General features: G+C 48.3%; 1 protein-coding gene across 1 annotated transcript in view; it reads right to left on the bottom strand.

Moving 5' to 3' along the window:
- Positions 1 to 21426, bottom strand: part of LOC144132570 (peroxisomal ATPase PEX6-like) — a 75310-nt gene that overhangs the window by 3374 nt on the left and 50510 nt on the right. The window contains exons 17-21 of the mRNA XM_077665062.1: positions 10631 to 10715; positions 9317 to 9378; positions 5172 to 5280; positions 1944 to 2060; positions 1088 to 1165 (exon numbers count right to left, since the gene is read on the bottom strand). Of these exons, the coding sequence (XP_077521188.1) occupies positions 1088 to 1165; positions 1944 to 2060; positions 5172 to 5280; positions 9317 to 9378; positions 10631 to 10715 (451 nt within the window). The remainder of the gene's footprint in view (positions 1 to 1087; positions 1166 to 1943; positions 2061 to 5171; positions 5281 to 9316; positions 9379 to 10630; positions 10716 to 21426) is intronic.

Below are 21426 nucleotides of genomic sequence, written 5' to 3'. Positions count from 1 at the left end.
CAAACACAGCTGATAAGAATTTCAGGACGACATAAATTCGTAAAATCCCTCAGTCGGACAGTGCTACGTACAATGTGCCCAATTTCGGATGTCCCATACACTCTCTCAAGTCACTACAGATGACACGTATGCACAAGCAGTGACAGTATTCTCGAGCCCTAAGTGCTGCCCATACATTGCTGACTCCGCAATTGCTAGTTGCACTGCATGCACCGCTACCAGTGAGCGGCAGCATGCGGCCCACACATCACTAATGTTGCAATCACCAGTCTCGCTGTAAGCACCGCAAGCAGTGACCTATGGCCGAGAGGCCATAAATAAATCCCGTCAGCCATAAACAAATATGAGTGAATTCATTTCCCATGCATCTGTATACGGATTTTGTTCATTCTGGATGATTATAAATTTCAGAAGATACGAATTTTTTTCTGGGCCCCACGAGATTAGTATCAATGAGATTGTACTGTATATGATAGTTTACTCTCTTGCATTAGGACCACACATCGAAACAACACTGAAAACATTATTTCGAGACGCCATCTAGTTGGGCACCAGGGACAAGACTGGTGCTTCAATACAAAAACATGGAAGAAAGCACCTTTGGCAAACCCCGAAAGGTGGCGTGCTCTTGACACCCCTTGTTGCGCTCCCCTCCTAGTCAGAAGTTCTGCTAGCGGTGGCATACAGCCTTCATGCACAACTATACCGGTTGTACAGGAGCAGGGCTTTTGATGCACGGGCATGGTTGTTAGCATCTGATGCTTGCATGCTCTGTGCTGAAGCCCCTCATGAGTCCCATCTTGCATGTCTACACAAATAACTGAGCCTTCGTCAACCCAGGGATCATAACCTTGGTGGATATTTACAAGCTAAAACAGCACAGAAATCGAACTTCTACAGAACTAGGCGTTTTTGGGTAACACACATTTGGGGAACGCTGTGGTGCAGCCTCTTCACCAGAGCCCCTGTCTCATGGGGTCTCAGATATTTCAGGTGCTTTGTTGATATACTAATCAAATTGAAGAAGGACCACATGGTACGCATTAGGAACAAATATCAAGGAACAAACGAAAACCAGATAACTTGCTTTCTGGTGAGGGCCTTGAGGATCTTGAGCTGCGAGTCCTTGTCAGAGGGAATGCCCACGTACAGGAGCTGGTCAAACCTGCAACATGCCGTCGTGGACGCAATAAGAAAGTGGAGACTTGCACAAACATTAACACACAGCCAAGCTTTGAAACTGCCAGGCACGTGAATGCCACAGCCATTTGGCACCTCAGCCACTCACGAAAAGACATACTACAGTAGAACAACTGTGCTCAAATGTGTCCATATTACAAGTGATCAGCACTGGATGGCAGGAATCCTGGCTGAAGAAATAAAAGCAGGCTCACAAAAGTGACTGCTCTAGTACAGAACATCAATTCTCACTGCCACTGCAGATGCGCTATGGGGTTTATCTGGATGCTGAGCACACTGTAGGGCTCTGCCACCTTTGCTTTCAAAGTTGGTATAACAGGCACGTGACTAATTTATATCCTCAAAGTTGTTGCACACCTATCTAGTGTTCACTTAGAGTGACAATCAGAAGTTCAGACTTGAGAGGAAGGGCGAATGACAAAGATATGAGAGAGTAATTAGATTTACCAGGGTAGTTCGTTCATACTGACGACAGGTGTAACTGCGTGAAAGGGTTAGGGCAACACGAACGAACAGACACGACATATAGATTGCTCAAGGAACAGGTGGATAACATGTATGGCGCCTTATCAGAGCGTCAAAGAGAGCACTTAAATACGCCTTGCGCTTCGAAGTGCCTTGCGTGTTCCTTTACGTTGGCCTAACCCTTTTGCACAGTTCCACCTTTCATGAGAGAGTGCCTTTAAGCAGCAGAGCAGCGACAGCAGCTAGACAGAGCAACGACAGCATCACTGCACACTCGCCTCCCCGGCCGCAGAATGGCTGGGTCCAGCAAGTCGGGCCGGTTTGTGGCGCCAATGACGAACACGTCCGCCGACTTGTTGAGGCCATCCATTTCGGCCAGCAGCTGGGAAACCACTCTGTCAAAGAGGGAGAAAGAAAAAGAAAATCCACGAGATTGACAAACTATGGCATGGCCATGCAAAAGCAGGAACTTGCTGCCTATAAATAACTGTGGGCCAACAACCAGATATCAACTTGTGCACTGTTCACATTTTCTGTCGCTTTGTTTCTTTGGTGTATGTCGCTGCTCTTTGCAGGAAATCCTGCTACATCTTCTATTTCCCAGCATTTCACAGTGAGGTATCTTGGTCACAGTTCTCAATCTTGTTTTCAACTAGCTATGTGTTGCTATTACATTCTAAATTTCATTAATTAGCATCATCAAGCATTAGCTTTCATTCTGAGCATTTTGACACCTTTGAACCCCCCTTTTTGCAATTTTTTTAATTTCTTCAATTAGTCAATTAACTACAATTCTTTCATTAACTCGTCACCACCTATCACACACCACTCGCTCATCAATCACTAGAAGCACAAATTACCATGATACCATTTTTGTAACGCAGCCACCGATTATTTCCGACACACAGTGCCGATGACTACTACGCCAACGGCTTTTCAACTGAACAAGCTATATATGCCACCGTGTAACAGACATAGAGGATATGCCAGTGCAGAGCATGCAAATGCAGTAGCACCTGGTCATGTGGATTTCAGCATCCCAGCACAGCAGCTGGCTATGGGGCCAATACCAAGCCAGGACATTACTGTGCACGAGGCTGAGTTCATTCCAACACAGCTAGGCTCCACAAGGGCATAGAATTCGCACTGCTGCATACTTTATGCTTTGCAGATAAAATTAAAGACGAGGCAACAGTTTTCATCTGCACCAATTGACAGGCAGCAATTCATTTAACACATGTTCCATTATCTCTTCTATTATGTCATGTGCACATTGTTCCTAGATTTGGGAGTGTGGTTTTTTGAAGTTCATTCAATCCATGTGAATATGATAACACTTAAGAGTAAAGCATCATCATCAGCCTGACTACACCCAATGCAGGGCAAAGGCCTCTCCCATGTCTCTCCAATTAACCATGCCCTTTGCCAGCTGCGGCCACCGTAAGCCCGCAGACTTCTTAATCTCATCCGCCCACCTAAGCTTCTGCCGCCCACTGCAACGCTTGCCTTCTCTTGCAATCCACTCCGTTACCGTTAAGGACCAGCGGTTATCTTGCCTTCGCATTACATGCCCTGCCCAAGCCCATTTCTTCCTCTTGAATTCGACTAGGATGTCATTAACTCGCGTTTGTTTTCTCATCCACTCTGCCCACTTCTGGTCTTCAAACGTTACACCTATCATTTTCCTTTCCACGGCTCGCTGCGTTGTCCTTAACTTAAGCTGAACCCTTTTCCTTAGCCTCCATGTTTCTGCCCAGTAGGTGAGTACCAGTAAGATACAAGTGTTGTAACACTTTTCTCTTGAGGGAAATTAGTAAATAGCCATTCATGATCTGAGAGAACCTGCCATAAGAACTCCACCCCATTATTATTCTTGTAGTTATGTCACTCTCATTATCTGGATCTGCGGTCACTATTTAAGTAGACGTATTCCCTCAGCAATTCCACCGCCTCGCTACCAATTGTAAACTGCTCTTTCCTTGCAAGACTGTTAAGATTACCTTGGTTTTCTGCATGTTAATTTCTAGACCCACAGTACTGCTCTGCCTGTCTAACTCATTGATCATGATTTGCAGTTCATCTCCTGAGTGACTCAGCAAGGCAATGTCACCAGCAAATCGCAGATTATTTAGATATTATCCATTAAACCTTATTCCCAACTGCTTCCAATCCAGGTCTCTGAATGCCTCCTGTAAACAGGTGGTGAATAGCGTCATGTAGTGGTGACAGCAGTCTGCCAGTCACGAAGCCAGAAAAAAAAGGGCTTTCAAAAGAAACTGTTTCTTGGGCTAACTCGCACCCACAAAAAATGTCAGTGCACTTTAAAGTTGACCAGGTGGTTGAACTGAATGACTCGACAGCAGCATTAGCAACAAGTGTACTCAGCGGTTGCAGAACGGAATGCCTACAACTCTCCGCCACGCTCGATTTAAAGCTGGTAAGGAACCATCGACATAAGGCGCCAAAGCAACTACAGCAATCTTGACAAATGTGGAAGCAGTCACTCATGGCTGCCATCATTCGAGATAAGTCTGCTTGCATCTATCATCGCAAGCAAAATGATAAAGCTGAGTGCTTGCGGATTTGAGCGGGAAAAAAAAACAGTACAAAGATTTGCGGCAATATAAAGGATTATTCGATCTGAGCTCAATATAATTGGGTTCGAGAGTAGTACCTTCTTGTCCTCATGTCTTGTGCTGTGTCTGAGCTAAAAACAGGCTTATGGTTCATGGGGGTTTAATGTCCCAAAGCAACTCAGGCTATGAGGGACGCCATAGTGAAGGGCTCCAGAAATTTCGACCACCTGGGGTTCTTTTACGTGCACTGACATCGCACAGTACATGGGCCTCTGGAATTTCGCCTCGATCGAAATTCGACCACCACGGCTGGGATTGAACCCGCGTCTTTCGGGTCAGCAGCCGGGCGCTATAACCACTCAGTCACCGCGGCGGCCAGAGCTAAAAACAGTAGCTTTTAAACTATCAGTTAGCATTTAAAAGGTTAAGCAAATCAAAGTGTGAATGGGAACTATGATCACTGTGACTGGGAACTATGATAAGTATCTGCTCTTCAATAAGAATATGAGATCATTCATTAAACATGAGCCTTTTTTGACTAAGGTGCTTCACTTCGTTCAGCACTGCTAGCATGGCGGAAGGTGGAAGCTGTGGTGCTGGGTCAAGCCTGTAACATTATGCTGCGTCTATTGCACCATCTCTTTCAACCAATGCTTCATAAACATGCTTTCTTTCCCCCCCCAACAAGATAACTCTCAGTGGCAGTAGAAAGGGCCAAAAAGCATTTTCCGTTCACCGCCCAAGCCAGTGCTTGAGAGCCAAAGAAATGCGACACGATAAAAACACACAGTACAGGAGAGAAGCTTTTCAACACTGCAATGGTGCAATAAACACACCGTCCCCAGTTTCCTTCCAAAGAAATAGCACTTCAACACATGCAACTTTGGCAAACCAACACTACCTTGAACCACATGCTGCATGAAGACCCACCTGTCCATGACGCCTCCAGAGTCTCCACTGCGGCCACGGTTGGGAGCTAGGGAGTCCAGCTCGTCGAAGAATATGACGCAGGGAGCCGCACTTCGGGCACGGGCAAACACTAGGAAACACAGAGCACACAAATGTGGCGATCCGATTTTGCAGCAATAGGAAAAAAAAAGCAAAAGTCCACGCTTGGTGGAATGCCAGCAATTATCTTCCTTCAGCCCCTATTCTTGCAGTAAGCTGTGCTGATTTGCAGATCACAACATTCGCGGGCATGTACCATAGGGCAAAAAGAATTCAAGTGCAACACAACTGGAATAGCATCATGCTACCCTCGCCCAGCATGCACAGTTTTGGCCTTACAGGGCAACACAAGAGGTGTTCGGAGGTTTGCGTAAGATAAATGCTTGTTGCGCATTCTCCTTTTCGTGCAGATAAAGGCTGTCATGTCATTTCCTCCCTCTGCAAAATCAGTTTCCAAGACTGGTAGCAATCAATCGCACGTCAATGCGTCAAATGGACCAGTGTGGTCAGCACCGCCACCACTCCTGCCACCTGTCACCTAGAAGTGTTGCTCAGCTCTAGCTCAATGAAAAAAATAACACACGTGCCTGTGTTCCATCACCTTAGACAATTCACGAATAGAGACTATAGTTCCGATCAACACTGTAGCCTATGAGTGCCCGCACAAGACCTTTTTTGTACCATGCCACCCTATTTGGTTTTCGGTTGTCTGCTTAGAGCTGCTTTAGCATTGTTTCACACAGTATTTAAAAAGAAAACACTACACTTAAAGTAACAAAGGTAAGGAACTCCAAGCAGTGCAATGCAATCACCAACTCAAAATGACTGAATGAGAAGCCTGTATAAAACACTCAAGCCAATCGTTGTGGGTAAACTTTGGTTCCTGTGTGATACAACTGCACCCCAGAATGTCGGTTGATGGTGCCCAATGTCATAACAACTACGATGGGCCCAAAACACTCAAGTCCTATGTCGTCAGTAGGCACATAGCACAAGCAAATTCCATTAAAAGCTCACAGCCAATGAAATTTACAGTGGTGAGGTTCCGTTTAGTGAAAGAAGCCCATTTTTTTAATGATAGCATGAACCAGTATTAGCAGCGCAGTAAGCATTTTGTTCACAACGAGAAAATGGCTCTTGCAGCACACTCTGAATGAGTAGCATAGCGAGCTCCGAGATTCATAATTGTGAAATGGTCCGGTAACACAAATCTACACGATTCGCACATGCCTTTACAAAACGGAACCAGAAGGAAACTTTCACAGACAGTGCTCATGTCTGCAACTGTAGGCAATGCAACAAGCAACAATGTCTCAAAGACCACTTGGTCCACCTAAAATAGCCTAAATTGGACAGCCTTGTCTGTAGTCTGCCTTACCGAATGTAAAAAGCACTAGCAAAAACTAATTATTTTGCTGTCTATAGCAAAGGCCACTGTTTGCTTCTGAGTTAAGCCTATTTGAAAAAAACAGAACAGCAATCAAGAGATGTCAAATTATCCCAGCAATAAAGAAAGGTAGCACTGCTCTCCTGTCACATTTCGAGGCTAAGGCCCGTTTCCTATGCTGCGACTGGACCGAAAATATCCGGTGTAGTCGGTGAGGCCGCAGTGTGATTTTCGGTCATTGCTTTCATATGCAACACCGACACAACAAATTCGGTCGGAGGAACATTCAAGGTTTCTTGATATTTGCATAGGCAACTCATTATTAAACGCGACAGAAACATTACACGGAAAGTGTTGATTTTATGACCAGCATATTTTTAGTAGGGGTGTGCGAATATTCGAAATTTCGAATACGAATCGAATATGTTTGATATTCGATTCATATTTGTATTCGGAAATTGATATTCGTGAATTTCCGAATATTCCAAAATTCACGAATACTCGCCAGCGATCGTATACTGCGCATACTTTCATAAATTCGACCATGGCAAAACAACAATATCTGGGAAAATTAGTCGATAATAGAGTTAAAAATTCCAGGAAAACAATACAGAGGTCCTATCCGCTTCCTTCCGCGCCGTTTATCACGCGGACCGAGCGCATCCCGACGCCGCAAGGCTTCACCTCGTGAGAATTTCCCCAAGTGGGCTTTCCCACATATCACCCGTGCTGCGAACAAGATGGCCGACGGCCCGCTTCAAGCAATCGCAACGCGAAATCGCGCTTTCATTTTTTAATCCTTCGGTAATACGTTACATATTTAATGCCCACATCCGAAGAATGCGCCCTGTCGCCTTCATAACTCTCCGAGGGTGACTTCCGCCATCCCGTCTTGTAAACTACGCTATGCGGGAAAGCCTACTTGCGGAATGCCGCGGGAGCCTCCTGAAGGGGCGCGTCGAGTAGTCACAATAGGGCAAGCGATCCTGTTAAAATCCCGTCTATTGCATGGTGCGTTGTAACCTGCACACCTCTTTAGCGGACGTAACGGCAGGCGTGGCAACGACCGGAAGGCCTCTGTCGCTGGGCAAAAAAATAGCCTGGCCGCGTAGTTTCGGTTTCTGAGCTTCACCGCTGTCCCGCGGCAACTTCAAATGTCGGCCCGCGCATTCGCCGATAGTCCAATCCCAGCTCCGCGCGGCTTATTTCTTTTTCCTTTTTAGGAACCGCCTCGCCGCTCTGACGCCAGTGCGTGTTCCCTGGCCCCTTGCTTGCATTTGTGTTGTTCTTCCAGCATTCCAAAACGGGTGGCTCGACACGGGCTTACAGGTGTTAGCGCGATGGAGCCGCCTCATAAGGCCTTACTGCACCTTCAGCATTTTCGGCAGCATTTTTTTTTCTCGGGGGGGGGGGGGGGGGGGGGGGGTGGAGGGGGGCAATTTTGTCAACAGAGGCCTTCGGATGAACCGGGCATTTCTTCCAGTCCCTTGAACTCCGAATGAATGAGGTTTAATAGACATCATGTTATTTTTTTGTTGCCAGTCTTGTCATTTTATGGATTTTGTTTTGCATGACCTCATTATAGTTTGGATACTGTTATGCTGTCTAATCAAGTAGTATACATTTCTGTGCACATCATGTTTTTTTATATGGTACTGAGGCAGTCTAGTTTTGTTTATTTTAGTTGCAAAGACCATACACTATTTTGAAAAAAATAAGGGCAACAATGTTTGCTTGCTCATCATTTTCTAAAATTTTTTTTGTACTGAACAGATATTCGATTCGATATTCGAAGCCATTTTTTCTTCATATTCATATTCGAAAATTTCAATATTCGCACACCCCTAATTTTTAGATACAAGGTAATATTTCTTTTGTTTAGAAATTAGAATATACAGTTCTGCTTCCACAGCGGCAACAGCTACCATGTGACCCAAAGTAGCACGCCGTCTCGGCACTCCCCATTGGTCAGTCACAGAGCGAACACACCGACGTTGCGACTGAACGCCAACCGGCCGGAACTTGATCGCAAGCCGTCTGCAACTAGACTGATGGCCCTTCCCTGTCGCAGAGCGACAGAATTCGCAGTGTCGCAGGAGAAAATTGCATGCATGTGAAACGGGCCTAATACACTCCTTCAATAGACTATCATACTCTGGCTATAAAAGATGCCATGTAGAAGTGAATCTGATCAATTATGACAATCCTAAATTTTTTCTTCTGTATGTTGCAACGGCATTACACAGCAGTGAACAACCAGCCTTAACCTAGAATTTTTGGCTTGTTGGTCACACCGCAGGACGAAGGGAGCTAGTTCGAACAGACAAGGACAAACACGAACCAGACGCCAGGCCAGGTGCTGCTTCATACCAAAAAGTAGACACAACTCATGTTCCTGGAAGTTTCTCAGAGATAAGCTTGTCGGCTGTGGCCAGGCAGGTGGCGCAGAGAGCAGGCACAACGGACGACCCAGTGCAGATTCTCGTCTTTTGTGCCACCACGTTGTGTTGTCGGTTGAAATGAGCCTCTCTGCTTCCGTTTATATATGCACCCATTGCAGCTGGATGGCAATGCATTACTCGTGATCTCACCAGGACCTTGAGCCTCTCAATCCACGATCTCAGGCTTGGCAGAATGATGCCACATCCCCATAACTACAGCAGCGATATTTTTTTTTCTGCTTCATTATGCTTTCTTGTTTTTCCATTCCTCTGTTTTCTGAAAGACGACGGGGACTCACCGGCTCGGACGTTCTCCTCGCTCTGCCCAACGTACATGTTGATCAACTCCGGCCCCTTGACACTGCAGGACAGAAAAGGAAAAAAGAACGAAAGCCAAAACATTGACTGCTGTTTGGGAAAAAGACTCAGGCAATAAATCATTTGTCTCAGCCTTTTTGAAACAGATGTCCTTGGTGTGCAAGCTTATCTCAACAGTAAGAAAAAACTGCTGAGTGATCAATAAGCTCAGGAAAGCGACATTGCGAATGTTTTGTAGTGATAGCTACATTACGGTAGCATTTCGAGCCTTCAGCGTGGTGGCTTCGTGGTGGTGGCTGCACCGCCGTGCTGTCACGTGGTTGGCCACGTGGTGCGGAGCAGCTGCCGGCGGTGCGGCACCGTGGCTGATCACGTGGTTTGTCACCTGGTTGGTCACGTGACCAAGTTCCACTTGGCCAGCTGTAGCTATCGCGTCATTCCAGGTTTAACCAGAGCTAAACCACCGCCAATTTTTTATTTACTCATTTACCTAACTATCTGAAGTGTGCTCTAAAGAATAGAGCACAGTGGCAACAAAAAAAGAAAGTGGTTAGCAAACTTATAGGTAACCATTTACAATTTTGTCCCTTCAGCCTGTATCGACAGACTGGTGTTTACACTTCTCAAAGTTTGTAATATATCCCGCAGAAAGAAAATGCGACAAATGCACATTAACGGCCTTATGTACTGCGCAGCTTTTAAAAATTTTTTAGGAAGGTGCCACCTCCTAAACTATGTGTTATTACCCAATTCATGACGCATTTGTTTAAATTTATTTATACTACGCATCATACTTAAACCTGGCCTCGCCCTTTGCGTAGTATCCCTGATGTCTTTTAGATTTAGTCACCAGTAATGTCGCTCCTCTCTTGTTCACTAATACTGAAAAATAGCGAGTAATAGATGCAGAAACCACATGGCAATTGTATGGCTTAGCTGTCACACCAACTGTTTTGAGCAAAGATGGCTTACATTCCTGTCACAACAATATCAAGCACTTCAAACCTTAAGCCTGTCTGTCTGCATTTCTTTTTGATATTTTTTAAAAGCCTCAATATAATCTTTGTCTCCAAGCCCCTCACCTTTAACAACTGAATTAACAGTCAGGCCCTTTACAAAGAGGGAAAACCGCCCCTCCACCTGTAATGCAAACTAGCAGAGTTTAGTTCCAAAGCCATGAAGTCAGCGCAAAGATGAGAAATATGAGGTGCGAACAAAGATGCTTATTCTACACCCAAAACCTCCCTCAGATGCACAAACAATGCGGTGAACAAGTCCAGGGGGGGGCAACCTGCCTGAGAAAGCTGAGGGCGCACTCGGTGGCGACTGCCTTGGCCAGCAGCGTCTTGCCCGTGCCAGGAGGACCGTACAGCAGCACTCCTGCATCCCCACACCATGGCCACTGAGGTAAGCAACGGCCTCCAAACATTGCACTCAAAACACCTACCGGTTTCTATTCCTGGAAAACCTTACGCTAGCAAGTCACTGCACGCTGCACACTTTGGAAAAGCAGAAAGAGAAGAGGAGGAAACTTTTTTTGGACTCCCTCGAGGTGACGAAGACGGGGAAATACCTGCAGTACACCCCAGTCCACTGCATGGGCCTAATTCTGGGGCCACTGCCCGACCAGAGCCCGAGACTAAAAAGCCTGAGCCTGACCCAGACCTTCGAGCAGTTATATGAAGGTCCTCTAGTAGTTCTTATGAAGCTTCAAATGTGCAGTCATTAAGAGTAACACAAACCAGACCAGATATGGACTGCCTCTGCTAGATCCAGTGGTATGTGCTCACTGATAGCTGAAACAGGCCAAGCCAGCAGTGTTCTGTACTTGAGTAGACAAACGCACTTGTGCAGATGAGCCATGTGTAAGGTGTTACAACGGTCTACTAAGAATGCCGCAGTATAGCATAGCCCACTGCTGCATTTTGCACTTCAGACCCTGCAAGAGCAGTCTTTCAATGCAGGTCTTCAATCACTGAAAAATGTAGCCTCTCTTGTATCATTCAATGTGGCCAAGCATGCACGTGCGCAGTTACCTGACTCTGATTAAACTCAGCCCACAAATGATGCAGCTAAAATTTCTTTTATTCCATGCCAATGACAAACTCCCTGCAAGGACTCTAGCGCAAGAATTCTTATATGTCCAAGACATTCCGGACCATGAGGACAAAATAATAATAATAAAAAAACATTGTCTAGCTGTTCTCACTTGTTCGAGAAAAATGCAACCATAACAGACACTAATAAATAAGTAATTAAGCACTGAGTAATTTTGTTTCTCAGTTCCCATCATGGCTGTTTCATCCACGTCATTCACAGAGCACCCAAAATGTACTTCATTTTGCAATGATCAATCAAAAGCCATACAAAGGACCTCTATGTACGGGCCTGAGTCCACCCCAGACCCACAGCTTCAAGACCAGATCCAACCCAGGGCCGGCGAAACAGCACATTTTCCAGCCTGGCTTTCTTGGGCCAGGGGAATTTTTTTCATGAAGTTACAATTCTGCACTTTAGGCTCATGTAAAACAAGTCCTGGTGCACAAGAAATTTTGCTGCATGGAACATATGAAAATACATGACATTGGTTTGTCTTGACATCAAAGAATGCAATCATATAAACTTATCATCTTGCTAGTCACAGAAGCTGAGTTATGAGGTTTTAAAGTTGCCACTTCAGAAACAGGGAAAAAATTCTGTACTATTCCTGTGTCTGGAGTGGCAACTTGAAAATCCTATAAAGCAACTTCTATGATAGGCAGGATGCTCTTATTGCATTGATGACATGAAAAAGCAGCAATGGCATGCATTTCGTCAAGTTACTTACAGCACAATCTGTTAAAAGCTCCCGACAAAAAGTTACATAACATATTACATCAGTGCACAAGTATTAGCGTTACATAAAACTAAATGGCACATGTACCGTATTTACACGATTTTAAGTCAACCTATTTTTCAAATTTTGAAAACCCAAAGTAGGTGGTCGACTTAAAAGCGAAACCAAAGCATCGCACCATTAAATAAGGGCAAGACAAACGAGATATCAGGCACGCTACAGCGTCGTTGCATTTTTTTTGCTGCGCGGCTCCGTCACACTGCTCTTGGTGCTGGCCTTGAGCAGCTGTCAACACAACGCGCAGAACCAGCATCCCCATCCCGTGCGAGGCGGCCGATGGTGGCTGTCGATAAGCAGCAGCCCACTCCCCACACGTGGCCACAGATTGCGTCTGCTGATAAGCGGGGGCGGCCCGATAATGCATTCGCATTCTACTCTTAATAGGCGTCGTCAAAGTTTTTTTTTGTTGTTTACTTTCAACCGCGCACTCAGCGCTCAAATAGCGTCGATAGTTGATGGAAGGGCCCCTGTTCCAATGGTGGTGCCACCCCCCTCAGAACTGCAGTGGCGCTGAGGAGTGTCGGCAGCCAACGGAAGAGCCGACGCTCTCTTTGGCTCTGACGAATTTTACTACTGCCGGCCGCATTTCAAAAGTATTTAATGTACTGTTTCGTCATTCGTCATTTGTGCTCTGGGTCCTCCAGTAAGCGACCGGTGCCTGTTCACGGCTGCATTCAAGATGGCTGTCATTCTTTACGCCGATGAAACGAACAACTGCGCGCCAGGCCACAAGTTTGACGTTCGCAACGGGTGATCAGATGTGGCAGCTGCAGCGAGGAAAAATTTTCAGCTGTTCCACGTGATGTCGTGATGTGGCTGTTTGCGAAGTGCGGGATTTCGCTGCACGACGATGTTAGAACAACGAGCTGTAGGACCGCAGCAGCGATAACGACGGCAATGCTAGTGAGGACAATGGCGCAAGTGTGGACGAGTAGTCTAGTGACTAATACATTTTCATTTTGAAATGTGCCCACGGGCGCTCCCGCGCACGGCAGCCGACAGCCGCTGGCGATAAGCGGAGGCCGCAGGATAGTACTATTATGTTCTAATATTAAAGACATTTTTTTTCCAGAAATGTGATGTGGGGGCGTCGACTTACATTCGAGTCGACTTACAATCGTGTAAATATGATATCTGAAATCAGCATACAAAAACGTTCTCCTTGATAATTTAATAGGTGTAACAATGATATTAGCAATATTTTTTAAGATCAGCCCCTCTTTAAGATCAACCAGAACTGTGTGATGATTACGTGATGTAACTGAGTGACATAATCTAAGCTTTCCCTTAAAGGGACAGTGAGGAGAACTCTATCAAATTTTTTTTGTTAGCAAAATTTGATAGTTCGGCATTTCATGGCTTGTTTTTCCCGCCGCTCCGATTCAAACTCGGGGCACTCTTATGATGTCACGGCATCCTCTTATGACGTCATAGGACGGAGTGACGTGAAACGCGACGTAATCGCAAACTCCGTGATTTCTGGCGGCTAGCGGTGCAGCCTAGCAGCAGCCGAAATGAAAGCTACCGCCGCCACACGTTGATCGAGGCCGCTACCGTTGCTTCGTTTACGTTTGCACCGGCGTCTTGCCAGCGTTACGATGGATCCCGTTCCCGAACCCGACGATGAAGCTCTCGCAAAAAAATATGCCCTGCATTTCAGCGACCTACGCCCTACAGAGCGTGCAATGCTTTTGAGGGTGCACGGTTAGGTTAGGCGCTGGCAGGTCGTTTTCCTCTTCCGCCGTGAGCAGCCGTTGCTAAATATTGTAACGTGAAGATGTGCACACCAAAAGGGAAAAATATATTTACAGGGAAACAGCTTACAGCCACGCAGCCGAACAACCGGGCACGCGAAGCCCAGCAGCAGAAACGCACTTCGTCCTCTTCGCGTTCCAAGCGCGAGCGCACCAAGCACGAGCGTTCCAAGCACAAGCACAACCGTAGCATAACTCCCGGCGGCAAAAGCACCGTCCCGGTGCTAAGTGGATGATGTAGCAGGCGTGTGGTACGGTTTGAGACGGACTACATGAACGACGTCAGTCAAAGGGCTAGTGGACGACGTCGGAGCATGAAGAGGTGTAATCTCGTAGGTCACGTCGGTCACCTGACGGAGAACTCGATAAGGGCCACTGTACTGATGTAGAAGTTTCTCAGAGAGACCGACATGGCGAGAAGGAGACCAAAGGAGGACGAGTGAGCCCGGCGGATAGTGTACTGGGCGATGCCGGCGGTCGTAAACTGACTTCTGGTAGGTCTGAGATGCGGTGAGCCGGTCTCGGGCGATTTCACGGGCCATAGTTGCTCGGGAGATGGCGTCACGTGCATACTCTGTGGTCGAGGCAGTAGAACTCGGTAGTAATGTATCCAATGGCAGCGCAGGATGCCGACCAAACAGAAGGTAGAAAGGAGAATAGCCGGTGGTATCATGCCGCGACGAATTATAAGCAAATGTTACATAAGGCAAGGCAACGTCCCAATCGCGGTGGTCGGGCGAGACATACATGGATAGCATATCGGTCAGAGTCCTGTTGAGGCGCTCGGTAAGCCCGTTCGTCTGGGGATGGTAAGCTGTAGTGAGCTTATGCTGCGTGCCACAGGACCGGAGGATATCGTCAACTACTCGGGACAAAAAGTAGCGGCCGCGGTCCGTCAGCAATTGGTGTGGAGCGCCGTGGTGAAGGATTACGTTCTGCAATAGGAAGTCGGCGACATCGGTTGCGCAACTTGTTGGTAACGCACGCGTGATAGCGTACCGGGTCGCATAGTCGGTCGCGACAGCAATCCAACGGTTGCCGGAGCAGGACGTCGGGAAAGGTCCGAGAAGGTCGAGTCCAACACGGTAGAATGGTTCGAGAGGTACGTCAATAGGCTGTAGAAGGCCAGCAGGCAACGTTGATGGTCTCTTCCTGCGTTGACAGAGGTCGCAGGAGGCAACGTAACGCCGAACAGAGCGGTACAGACCAGGCCAAAAGAAGCGGCGTCGGACCCGATCGTATGTGCGGGAGACGCCGAGGTGGCCTGCGGTCGGTAGGTCGTGTAGTTCCGCTAGGACAGATGAACGGAGACGCTGGGGAACGACTAGCAGGAGCGGAGGTCCGTCAGGACGAAGGTTGCGGCGGTATAGGACGCCATCCTGAATGACGAACAGTTGCAATGAAGGATCTCGGCTGGCACAGTTGAGGCGATCAATGAGAATACGCAAGGAAGAGTCTTGTCGCTGCTCGTCCGCGATGTTAACCAGATCGGAGATAGCGAAGAGGCACGGGCCGAGGTCGTTGTCTCCAGGATCAGGCGGCTCTACAGGGTGCCGAGACAGGCAGTCGGCGTCTTGATGGAGACGCCCTGACTTGTAATGAACAGTGTAAGAATACTCTTGGAGGCGCAACGTCCAACGTCCGAGCCGGCCTGTGGGTCTTTCAGTGAAGACAGCCAACAAAGGGCGTGGTGATCGGTCACCACGGAGAATGGACAGCCAAACAGGTACGGTCGGAACTTAGCTACGGCCCAAACAAGAGCTAGACACTCGCGCTCTGTAATTGAGTAATTTCGCTCAGCTGTAGAAAGGAGGCGGCTGGCATATGCAATAACGCGTTCTTGCCCTTGGTGACGTTGGGCGAGCACGGCGCCAATCCCATAACCGCAGGCGTCTGTGCGAACTTCAGTCGGAGCCGACGGATCAAAATGGGCCAGAATAGGTGGGGAGGTGAGTAAGTCGACTAGCGAAGAAAAGGCCTCCTCTTGGGCAGGGCCCCAGGTAAAAGGGGTGTCTTTCTTTAGAAGGTCGGTCAGGGGGCGAGCGGTGCCGGCAAAATTTTTGATGAAACGGCGGAAGTACGAGCAGAGGCCGACGAAGCTGCGCACATCCGTAGACGACTGGGAAATAGGGAAGTCCTTGACGGCTTTAACTTTAACAGGATCCGGGTGGACACCAGAAGCGTCGACTAGATGTCCGAGAATGGTGAGTTGGCGGCGACCGAATTGACATTTCGACGAATTGAGCTGTAGCCCGGCTCGGCGGAAGACAGAAAGAATGCTCGCCAGTCTTTCGAGGTGCGTGGTAAACGTGGGCGAAAAAACCACAACATCGTCGAGGTAACATAGACATGTGGACCATTTAAAGCCGCGAAGCAAGGAGTCCATCATTCTTTCGAAGGTAGCTGGCGCATTACAGAGACCGAATGGCATAACTTTAAACTGATATAAGCCGTCCGGTGTGACGAATGCCGTCTTTTCGCGGTCATTGTCATCAACAGAGATTTGCCAATACCCGGACCGAAGGTCAATTGAAGAGAAAAATTTGGCTCCGTGAAGGCAGTCCAAAGCATCGTCTATTCTTGGGAGTGGATAGACGTCTTTTTTTGTTATGTTGTTTAGGTGCCGGTAATCAACGCAAAAGCGCCAGCTGCCGTCCTTCTTTTTAACCAGCACAACTGGTGAGGCCCAAGGGCTCGACGAGGGCTCTATGATGTCTTTACTGAGCATCTTGTCCACCTCTTGCTGTATGATGGTGCGTTCTGTACTGGACACTCTGTAGGGTCGTCTGTGAATAGGAGCTGCGTCACCGGTGTTGATGCGATGCGTGACCACAGATGTTCGAGCCAAAGGGCGGTCATCGAAGTCAAAGATGTCGCGAAAAGACGACAGAAGATACCGAAGGTCGTGAGCTTGCCCTGGTAAGAGGTCAGCAGCAATCATTTTTGCATATTCATCAGGTGGTGGGACGTCAGAGTCGCGGCAGTTCGACGAGGGTGGGACACTTCTCACCGCCGATACGACGCATTCGCCAGCAGGGCACAGCGTGGCGAGCGACATACCTTGTGGGAGCGGCTGAACGTAAGAGGCAAAGTTGAGAACCGGAAGGGACGCTTGATTTGCCGACATGGTGACAACTGTATGCGCAAGGGCAACACTGCGTGTAAAGGGCACATCAGGAACCGGAGTAATGATGTAGTCACCATCGGGAACTGGCGGGACCGAGGAGAAACGGACATAAGTGGCGGCATCGGGGTCCAGGCGGACAAAGTCGGCGGTGCACAGTCGGTGAACAATTGGATCCGGTGGCTCTGAAGGAACAGGTAGAGCGAGTTGAACGATGCTTGTGGCGCAATCTATAAGGGCGGAATGGTCGGTGAGAAAGTCAAGGCCGAGAATGATGTCATGAGGGCAGTGTTCGAGGACAGTGAAGAGCACAGAAGTATGGCGGCCGGCTATTGAAACACGAGCAGTACACATTCTGACGACAATAGACATACCGCCATCTGCAACACGGACCACAGTTGAGGGGGCAGGAGTGAGCACTTTCCTTAGGCGACGGCGAAGACGAGCATTCATGACTGAGACGTGCGCTCCAGTGTCGATCAGAGCTGTAACAGGGACCCCGTCCACGTCGACGTTAAGGATGTTCCGATGAGCATGAAGAGTTAAAGGAGGGTTTTCTGGTCGGGTCGTCAGAGCAGCATCACCCCCAGACGCTGCAGCCATCAGTTTTCCGACCGGGAGCGGGCATATGGGGCCGGCGACGAAGGGCGGCGAGGTCGGGGCGATGGAGATCGACGGCGCTGAGGTGACGACGAACGGTTGGTAAGCGGGGTCTGAGCGTTGTGGCCAGAAGAGGTCGTTTCCGAGGGCGAGGGAGAGCGGCGGGAATATGCAGAACCCGGCGGGTAGCGGCTGTAGGTCGAGGACGGACGGCTTCGGCAGTGTCGAGATATGTGGCCAACTCGGGAGCAGTTAAAGCAGATGGGCCTGTCATCAGGTGTTCTCCATTCATCTGGATTGCGGCTGCGTCGAGGGTAGTATGCACGTTCAGAACCGAGCTCCGGGGACATGCGGCGAGCATATGGGGCACTAACTGAGCAAACAGGTTGAATCCCAAGATTGGCAAATTCTTTGCGAACGACAGCCTGTATAAGGGATACTGCTGGAGTACTGTCTGTTGCGGGTGGATGAAACGCAACGGGGGACATTGCCTCTACTTCTTGGCGCACAAGTCGTGTCAGGCTTTCAGATGTCGGCAGACGGCTCGGTGGAGTCGAGTCTACACAGGACGACGTCGCAGTCGTATTCGGCAACCGCGTGAACTGCGGAGAAATTCGGCGGCTCTTCGCTTGTTGGAACCGGCGGCATTCCTTGATGATTGCGTCAACCGTTCCGCAGTCCTTGTGTACAAGAAGGTTAAAGGCGTCATCTGCGATGCCTTTGAGCACGTGACCTACTTTGTCGCACTCTGACATAGTGGCGTCGACTTTCATGCAGAGAGCTAATATGTCCTGAATGTATGATACATAGGACTCTGTGGACGTTTGTGCACGGCATGCGAGCTCCTTCTTCGCAGCGAGCTGACGCCCGAATGGCTTACCAAACAGGTCACAAAGCTTGCGCTTGCAGAGATCCCAGCTGGTGAGTTCATCCTCGTGGGTCTCGAACCATACCCTGGCAGTGCCCGTCAGGTAGAAGATGACGTTGGCCAACTTTAGGGTCGGGTCCCACCTGTTGTGTGTGCTCACGCGCTCGTACATTGCGAGCCAGTCCTCCACGTCGACGCCGTCCGTTCCGTTGAAGGTCCCAGGATCTCTCGGATGGGCAATGATGAACGCCGGGTTGGCGGACGCCGACGGAGCGGCCCCTTCGCTGGTCATGGTTGAAGAGCCGGCGAGCTGACGACCGCTGCGAAGTTCCGTGCTTGCTGTGGCTGTACCCAGCACCTCCACCAATAATGTAACGTGAAGATGTGCACACCAAAAGGGAAAAATATATTTACAGGGAAACAGCTTACAGCCACGCAGCCGAACAACCGGGCACGCGAAGCCCAGCAGCAGAAACGCACTTCGTCCTCTTCGCGTTCCAAGCGCGAGCGCACCAAGCACGAGCGTTCCAAGCACAAGCACAACCGTAGCAATATCGTAAACCCAGTGCGGGGAGTCGTGAGGGGCGACGACAAGGTCGGCGCGTCGCGCCCATCGGAGGCTGGCCAATGGATTGTGATTCCTTGAACGGCGCTGTTGCACGGTGCAGCAGGCGGCGTCGAGGAGGTTTCCCACGGTTGCAAGGGCCAGGTTATTTATTTTTATTTTTTTGCCAAAAAAAACGGATGGATGCTCAAGGATGCTCGTGTTTAAAGTTGGCGGCTTGAAAGTAAAGCCGACGCATGACGCTTCAACGGGTTCCGCGCATATCCGGAGGTACGGGGTCCACTGCATCCAGCTCTCTCGCCCTTAAGATGTGTACTGTGAATGGATTAAATTAGGCGAGAGCTAGAATAGAACAGCTGCGCCCAACTGCCAAAGCTATTGAATGGAGCCGCAAACAAATGAGTTGGAGGAGAGTGGAGTCACGGTCTCTGCAGGTTCCAAATCTCTTTTTCTTAGCTGCCTTGTATCTTGTCTCCTGTCCTTAATAAACGATTTCCGTTAAGTAGTTTGAAGTTGACTGGCACAGCCGGGAACATTTTGCCAGACGAGCGTACGAAGACACAAGTGTTTTTTATACTGCTAACTGCCTTGTATGACCACCGATCATCATGCCATCATATTTTCATCGACTGTGGCGATCATCTGACCAGCCTTAACAGGCTCCTTCAAAGGCTAACTAGCACTTGAAGCGGCACTTATAGTTCCTCTGCCGTTCGACGTTCGACGAGGCTAGTCAAAAACAAAACCACGGGGCACGCAAAGCTCATCAACGCGAAGCGCCATAAAAAATCGAAACTCCCCTGGCCGCCTGTGGCGCCACCAAGCATCGGTTTTCTTTGCTTCCAACATTCAGGTTGCCTTTTGTCTGTCTTCCTTGTGTGATAAAAGTGCACTATCGGTTCCAAAACCAAACTTACTTCAATACTGAACCATGCAACCTTCCTTTGTCAGCCTCAGAGATTCGTGGAGTCCATGTAGGAAGGAAAATTCCTCCAAGGTGGCATCTCTTGTCCTATGACGTCATCACGCTTGTACTTGCGAGATTGGCCTGTGGTGGCGATACCTGTATTTTGGTTCTTGCTATTTTCTACTTTACAAGAGCTTTGTTTTCAGTAAGAGTGGCATTTTTGTGATCAGGAGCTGGTATTCTATCGATACAAGCCAACTTAAATTTCTCCTCAGTGTTCCTTTACAGTGGATACAACGCTCAAGAGTCAACTTAAGCACAGCAGCTCCAATTTCATCGTCATCAGTCTGGCAAAGGCCTCTCCCATGTCTCTCCAATTAACCCTGTCCTTTTCAACCTGCATCCATTGTCTGCCCGCAAACTTCCTAATCTCATCCGCCCAGCTAACTTCTGCCGCCCCCTGCTATGCTTACTTTCTCTTGGAATCCACTCCGTTACCTTCAAGGACCAGCGGTTATCTTGCCTTTGCATTATATGCCCTGCCCAAGCCCATTTATTGCTCTTGATTTCGACTAGGATATCATTACCACGTGTTTGTTCCCTCAACCACTCTGCCCGCTTCCAGTCTCTTAATGTTACACTTATGACTTTTCTTCCCACGGCTAGCTGCATTGTCCTTGATAGAGCAATTTATGATACAACTTTCAGGGACCATGCATCTTTGTGCCATTAGAACACAACATAAATTCTAATACTGTATCCTGAGTGTCAAAAGCACTCATATCACAATGAGCAAGAATGTCGGGATTTAGGAAAACTTATTTTACAGAGATTGCTCATGTTTCCTTTTCGTTGGCACATTTTCACCCAGAAAAGTCCCTCATACTGAATAAGGGTCAGACATTGTTTCACGAGCACATTTTCTGAAAATCACACGCCTTAAAAGCAACCTTGTTTTTTTGTTTGCTGGTAATGTACCTTTTTGACGAGATGTGGCGCCCTCTCAGGAGTGTGCGAAAATTTCTGCTACGTACTCAGGAAATTGGTTGAAAACAAACGCACAGTGGGTGACTCGGGTGTCAGAGTCCCACCAGGTGCCAACTGCACCTGCGAAATGGCAGCTGCTGCCACGTGATGCTCGCAACTGTCGCTAACAAGAACTGCGCATGCACAATAGAGGCAGGCAGTTTGTTTTCAACCAGTGGAGATCAAGGAGGAGAGGCATGCATGCGCACAGCAGTACAGTGTGAAAAAGGCAGACCAAATGCAATAAGTCGATAGTCTTGCTCTAACAAAATTTTGCTCCAGAAAGCACCTCTGAAGTTAAATTTTGAATATACAGTACAATAGTTTCCCTAAACACTCAACTAGGCCCAA

Source organism: Amblyomma americanum, chromosome 5 (assembly GCF_052857255.1).
Source record: "Amblyomma americanum isolate KBUSLIRL-KWMA chromosome 5, ASM5285725v1, whole genome shotgun sequence".
NCBI lineage: Eukaryota > Metazoa > Arthropoda > Arachnida > Ixodida > Ixodidae > Amblyomma > Amblyomma americanum.
The sequence above is the reverse complement of the archived record's forward strand: the minus strand, read 5'-3'. Positions and strand labels throughout refer to the sequence as shown.